General features: G+C 43.4%; 1 protein-coding gene across 1 annotated transcript in view; it reads left to right on the top strand.

The window, feature by feature from the left end:
• Positions 1–2,453: 2,453 nt before the first annotated feature.
• Positions 2,454–7,179, top strand: part of ARHGEF39 (Rho guanine nucleotide exchange factor 39) — a gene marked incomplete at its 3' end in the record, with an annotated part of 8,978 nt that continues 4,252 nt past the window's right edge. The window contains exons 1-5 of the mRNA XM_010168944.1: positions 2,454–2,614; positions 3,206–3,300; positions 3,685–3,805; positions 4,855–4,973; positions 6,620–6,690. Of these exons, the coding sequence (XP_010167246.1) occupies positions 2,468–2,614; positions 3,206–3,300; positions 3,685–3,805; positions 4,855–4,973; positions 6,620–6,690 (553 nt within the window). The remainder of the gene's footprint in view (positions 2,615–3,205; positions 3,301–3,684; positions 3,806–4,854; positions 4,974–6,619; positions 6,691–7,179) is intronic.

The following is a 7,179-nucleotide window of genomic DNA, read 5'->3' as shown; positions in this document are numbered from 1 at the left end:
GCAGCGGGTAACGCTTCTGGGATGTCCAGAGTGGCTGTGCTGCAGTAATAAAGGGAGATTTTGTGGAGGATAGTCAAAATAGAAGAATTAGAACCGTTGCTAACGGGTGGATCATCATAAGGCGTTGGCTGTGTAGAAAGTATTCAGTGGTTTCTGTTCCGAGTCTGAGGAGAGAGAAGCAAGCTGGAGCGCTTCTGTGCCTGTGGGTGAGGTATTTTCTAATCAACCCATGGGCTGCAGGCAGCTGTCGCCCTACAGACCTGAGACAGACAGAACGTAATATATTTTGGGATAATGGGAGCGTTTGCGCTGCTTTATGTAGGCAGGAGATAGTAAAAGCTGTTGGAACTATTTTACCTGACTTTTTTTTTTTTTAGCTATTATTTGTTAAAAGAAATTTGGCTGCAAAATGAAAATTGTGACTGCAACCTACTCTGGCTAGAGGTGTTCTGCTACAGACCTGAGACAGACAGAACGTAATATATTTTGGGATAATGGGAGCGTTTGCGCTGCTTTATGTAGGCAGGAGATAGTAAAAGCTGTTGGAACTATTTTACCTGACTTTTTTTTTTTTTAGCTATTATTTGTTAAAAGAAATTTGGCTGCAAAATGAAAATTGTGACTGCAACCTACTCTGGCTAGAGGTGTTCTGCGGACGGTGGTATTTTAGTCTGTTACTGGTGAGTACTTTGCGACTGCGTGCTAACGCTGAGCTCTTTCGTGGTATTCCCCGCAGTGCTGCCTCTTCATCCACACACAGGCCTGCTGAGTCTGCCCTGTTTGACCAAGGCGTGGCCTTGGCTAGGCTTGTGGTTCTGTCATGAGTGAACGTGAGGGTAAACCTCTGGAGAAGCTCCTGCTACTGTAAAATACTGCACATGTTCCTCAGCTATCTGAAGACCAATGATGTCCTGGGGTGCATTCAGAAGAGTGTGACCAGCAGGTCGAGGGAGGTTCTTCTCATCTACTCTGCCCTGGTGAGGCCACATCTGGAATACTGTGTCCAGTTCTGGGCTCCCCAGTTCAAGAGAGATAGGGAACTTCTGGAGAGAGTCCAGTGGACGGTCACAAAGATGATTAAGGGGCTGGAGCATCTTTCTTATGAGGAAAGACTGAGAGCTGGGTCTCTTTAGCCTGGAGAAGAGAAGACTGAGAGGGGACCTTACCAATGTTTATAATTATCTATAGGGCAGGTGTCAAGAGGATGGGGTCAGACTCTTTTGAGTGGTGGCCATCGACAGGACAAGGGGCAATGGATGCAAACTGGAACATGGGAGGCTCCACTTAAGCATGAGGAAAAACTTTACTGTGAGGGTGCCAGAGCACTGGACCAGGCTGCCCAGAGAGGTTGTGGAGTCTCTGTCTCTGGAGATGTTCAAAACCCGCCTGGACGCCTTCCTGTGCAACCTGCTTCGGCAGGGCAGTTGGACTAGATGATCTCCTGAGGTCCCTTCCAACCCCCACCATTCTGTGATCTGGACTTTTGCTAACTCATTAAATGAGTCTTAGTACTCATTGGATGTGACACTTTTGTTTCAGGCATTGATTTATATACCTGAAATGTCTCTGGAAGACTGTACTTGACAAATTCCCTTCTCTATGATGACGCATCTTTCCGTATCCATATAGCTCATCCATGTGGGAGACAGAACTTCTGTGGAGGTAGCTCAGCTTCCAGAGAAACTTCAGATTTCGTGCCATAGCAAGTGTGCAACAGCCTATGCTGCCTTTTGATCAAAAGGCAGAGCAATGTTTAACTGGTGCTCGTTTTCTCTGAGAGTGTGATAAAAGAGTGTTTTTTCTCTATAACAAAACTATGATGCTCTTGCAGAAAAGAAGAGCAGCAGCGAAGCTGGTTAATAAGTGGATAGTATGATTCACAGCAGTTGCTCAGTCCCTCTCATCTCTGAAACCACAAACTGCTGTTAGAAAATGACAATGCAAACCAGTTGCTTCTTGGGTGATCTCCTGAGAAAACAAGCAAGAGTGCTCGCGATCTCTCTCTCTCTCTCTCTCTCTCTCTGTCTCTCTTTTTCTCTCTCTTTCCCCACCAAGACAAATCTTATGGTTGTTTTCTACTCCTACCTGCAGTACCTCTTCCACCCACTAACTTCCTTGGTTTTATTTTGCATGAAGAATAGGGCAAAGCACAGGAAACTGTGGTTTGTGAGTGGGATTGTACCCTTGAGATTTGCTTACAGCTGTATTGGAAGGTACTGCTTTTCCTTTCATGGTCTGATCTTTCTAATGCTGTTCCTCTGGTTGATGCAGGGCTCCTATACCCGCAGGCAGAAATGCAGAAGGAAACTGTTAATAACGGTTGCTGGCAATTAACTTCCCTTCTTTCATAGTAAAGCATAGAGCCTGTAGCTCAGAATCCTACCCTGTGGCATAGGTTATTCCTTTGTTGTGTGTCCATCTCTCATGGCTCTTCAGGACCTTTCTGTACACCAGTCCTGAGGCTGCCATGAGCGACTCGTCCCTGCTGTTTATGGCTGGAGCAAACACTGTGGAAGAGCAGAGGGCTCGCTGGGAGAGAAAGCGCAGCCGTACAGCCAAGGAGCTGCTGGAAACTGAGCACAAATACCTTGAGCAGCTGGATTTGGTGATCACAGTGAGTATTTTGGCCCCTTCTGATATGTGGGTACCTTCCGGCAGCGCATACTTGTTTGTGGTTTCATGGGGAAGGGTCAAGAGCAAGACTTTGATACATCCCTACTGCATGGGACAGCTGCTAGGGCTGAAAGGGTTGTGAGTTTTTGTTTCATTCTTTTTTTTTTTTTCCTTTTACCTCCTCTATAATATTTGATAGCTCGTGGTATTGGCACCTTGGCTTTGGTCTGTATACAGACATAAATCTTTTAAGATTGTATATTGCCTTAAGATGCCCGAGATGTGTGAAATGTAGGGGCACAGACAAGACACAGATAGAGTCTATTTCAGTATTTGTAGATTCATCTGTTTTTCACCACTTTGCTCATAATCTCTCCTTGCTGTAGTACTGTTCCACATGTTTACAGTTATGGTCAAAGTTAGCAAGAGGCTTACATTTAATTGTATCTATCTTAGGTAGACATTCACGGTATCCTTGCAAGCTAAAGAGTGTGTAGGCTGAAACTTCTTGCTTCTGCTGTGTGCCATGAATAACCCTTGAGTGACCTGTGAATTTTACCTGTTTGAAATTCTCTCTTTTTTTCCTACTTAGTTCTTTGTGACAATTTTAAAGGCCAAAGGGACGCTGAAACCTGCTGTGTTGGAAACCATATTTGGACCCCTGGAATCTATATATTTGGCCAGCCAGTAAGTGAACACACTGATGTGGTTCCTGTAACTATATGAGGAGGACACTATATTGAAATAAAGTTAACACCCTGTAAAACAGGCATTGGCTTCTAGCACTGCTAGCCTTGGTGGCACTTGCAGGTTTACCCAGGAAACTGCTGATCTGTATCCACTTACCTGGATGCCCGTTTGCTCTCTCAATAGTGGTTTAAACCCAGTAAGTCTGCTCTGCAGTATTTTTAAGGGAAGTTTTCTGTAGCTTACTCTGTGACCACCAAGCATGTATCTGGCACAGAAACTGGATGTGAGGTGGAGACTGACAAAGGAATGTCAGCACAGAGGGAGCTGTGGAAATGCCGTCAGTAATGCAGCCTTCACGAGCTATCTTTGCTCCTTGTGCAGTGCTCTGTCGCTTCACCTTGAGAGAGGGAATTTGGGACCAGGACTGGAAAAATTCTGTCAGAATCTGGAGCTTTATGGCCATTATGCTGAGAATTTGGAGCAGGCAAATAAAACCTTGACGGTAAATATCTCCTTTATGTTCTTTCTTCCTTCTCTTTCTCCATTCTGTGAAACAGCTACATCCTTCCCTTTTTCTTCTGTTTCTGGAGTGATCAGCTTTCTTCCTTTTTCTGGGCTGCTGCTATTTTCCCAGTCGTTCTTCCATACTAGAATAGTGAAAACTTGTCTGCTTACTTACACCTTCAATTTTTGAAACTTGTTTCAAGTGTTTGGGTATGTATGTGCATACACTGAGCACAGCTTTCTCAAACAGAATTCTGTATTTACTCCCACTCCTCCTTGGCTGGCAAGCCTGGAGAGTTTGCAGTGGGAACACTAGGGGACAGTGATCTCTTTCTGGAGAATTATCAGGTCTCCTAGTCTTTCTCACTACCACTAACTGTATCCTAACAGAGGGATTTCCTTTTCCTTACCAGATTTTTTTTTTCTATGGCAGAAGAAAAAAATTTCCTGCCCACTTACCTGTCCAAATACAACCTGTATTCCAAGAAATTTCAGAAGGATATATTTTTATTTCAAAGTCATGACAGCTGTACCTGGAATTTAAACCACCTGACTTCCAGTTTTTGTCCATGTTTGCTCCCAGCTGCAGGATGCACTGGGATGTTTCCCTTCTGTTCTGTTTGCATGCATATAGCCACAATTTTGATTTTCCCAAGAGAAAAAGCCATTTTGTATGCTTGCCTGGAGGTTATGGGAATGTGGAGCTGCATTGCTGGTTATGGGAATGTGGAGCTGCAAAGCCACAGATAGATTCCTTGTTTTCCTGTCTGAGTCAACCTTCTCTTATATTACCATTTGCTGAGTATACTAGCTTTATATTGCTGTGCATGTATGAAGAGGGGTTATCACTTCTATTACTTGCTGCAAAATGGTGGTCAGGAGAAAAGAAATTGCTTGTCCATGGCCACAAAATAAATAGTTGGTGCTTGCATTTAGGACTAGAGCTCTAAACTCTAAGACTTTTGAGAGTTCCAAGCTCTGGTGCAGACTAGAGCATATATTTCTTTCTATAGTCTCAAGGCTATATGCCTTTTTTGCTGTTCACAGGAGCAACTGGGGAAAAATAAGGCATTCCGAAGGTTTAAAAAACTCCAGGAGACTCGACCTCAGTTTCAAGGGAAGAAGCTAGAGGATCTGCTTCCTTTACCCCTGCAGAGGTTGCACCAGTAAGTAAGCAATTCTGAGTCTTCAAAATTAGTACGAGAGGGGGAAAAAGGAACATGACATTGTCTTGGTTGCTATGGGAGGTAAAGTTGCTTATTGTGTCTCAAAATCGGAGTAAATAGACAGCAATGAAACAGACCTGAAGACATGCCTGTAAAGTGGAGTCAGTGTACGTGGGCAGGAGATGATGCAGAGGCAGCTATGTTTAACCCTGGCTCCTAAGGCCTTCGTCTAGCTCTCAAGTAGAATTGAAGTGAAGGTTTTCTGTCATCTTGTTAGGCCACTGAGGTTAGACCCTGAACAAAAGCAAGCTGTCTGAAGTGCTGCAGAAGTGGTGCTTTCTGCCAGAGACAGTCTCGCTCTGGTTTTGCGTGGGTTGCTGACCTGGAGCGTTGTGACTCTTGTAGATGGTTGCTTTTGGAGAGAGATGAGATTAATGAACCCTGGAGAGCTTTTCTCCCCTCTCCAGTTATCAGGGCCATAGGCTTTCCTCAGATTTGGTGCCTGTTGCATGGACAAATCCAGTCTGGGTTGCTGCATTTTCCCCTTGAGGCATCATCTCCCCGTTGAAGAGGCAGGCCGCAGGAGGCGAGAGCTGAGTGCACTCAAGGGCTGCCCTTTCTTGCAGAGGGTGTGTGGGTAATACAGAGCACAGGTAATTTGCTGGGAACTCATTTGCTGCTGCTGTAGATCAAGTAGCTGCTCTTCAACTGTGGTCTTATCCACGCTAAAGCAAATTTGAGAGACTGAGAGACTCATTTATTTGAAAATAACTCGGAGCGAGCATATGACAGTGTTTCAGGTGTGTGTGTATATCTATGGCTTACATACTTTATATAACATACACTTTAGGTACTTATATAACCTTTTAAATCAACTTGACAGATATAAATGTAAGCTTTCTTTTTCCTATAGCTCTTTCAATTTTTCCTTTAACTTTGTAGAATAGCAGTATATTTGTTGCTGTCCAGCTGTTTGGCAAAGTGGTGTCTTTTTAACAGGAGGTCTAATTTTTTCATTAATCAGCTCTTTCGTGTTTAGGTTTCTTTAAAACTCTGTTACATATACTGCAGGTCACGTGACTTCTGCCTGGTCTTGAATCTATTCGATGTGATTATTTATTCTGTCATTTCAGACTGAAAATAATCTGACTTTATTGTGAGAAAGCATTTGCAGAGATCTGATCCTTTATGGTAAAGACTGGAGAGGAAAAAAGAGAAAGATGGCTCCTAGCTCTTGTAGAAATGCCTTTATTTTCTTGTGTGGGCAGGAGACATATGGTATGAATGCTACCATTCAGACATTTAAAAAAAAAAAGTTCAAAGATAAATTTGTCTGCTATTGAAGGGTGTTTTAATGTGAATGCTAAGAGAGTCTTATGAGCTCAAGTAATACGTGAGGTTGCTTTTAACAGATCCCCAGGAAATGGGGGGGCTTGCAGATATAGAAAACAACTGAGTTAATTTAGTTGATAAATTTGAAGACAAAATGAATACAATCAAAGAATTGTGACCAAAAGCTGCTTGGTCAAGCTTAGAGATGTGTACGCCATCTCCTGGTGGAGTGTTGTTCATTATTCTGTCACTAACAGGAGATGCTGCTGTTCCTGGTATCTTTTTGTGAAATAAGCCTGCTTTCTCTATCTTAGGTACAAACATTTCCTCAGAGACCTGCTGGAGAACACCAGCCCAGACAGTGCTGAGTACCAGAAACTTGCAAGTATGATTCCACCTGTAGATGCTGGCACTTTGATCAGCGTTAGCCTCCTTGCTAATAGTATTTGGATTTTTCTATACTGTCCATTTCCTCTTCTGCTCTATTTTTTATAATGAGGGTGGTGAGACATGGGAACAGATTGCCCAGGGAAACTGTCAATGCCTGTCACTGGAAGTCTTGAAGGTCAGGTTGGACAAGGCTTTGAGCAACTTGATCTAGTGAAAATTGTTTCTGCCCTTTGCAGGGGAGTTGGACTAGATGATCTTTAAAGGTTGCTTCCAACCCACACCATTCAATAACTCTCCTGGTCACCTGCCTCAATTTTCTAGGATAATTAAAATCCTTTATGACATATTTACTAGCAGTTAATGCCTCTTGTGGGGTGTTTTTCCTCTCTTTGCTTGCAAATCCAGGGAATTATTCCTCTGTCTAGTGTTTCATTGGCAAATAAATGTTTTCTAGAACCACAGAAGTGTTGGCTGGAGAGAGGCC

Source organism: Antrostomus carolinensis, unplaced genomic scaffold (assembly GCF_000700745.2).
Source record: "Antrostomus carolinensis isolate BGI_N321 unplaced genomic scaffold, ASM70074v2 scaffold15525, whole genome shotgun sequence".
Lineage (NCBI taxonomy): Eukaryota > Metazoa > Chordata > Aves > Caprimulgiformes > Caprimulgidae > Antrostomus > Antrostomus carolinensis.
The sequence above is the reverse complement of the archived record's forward strand: the minus strand, read 5'-3'. Positions and strand labels throughout refer to the sequence as shown.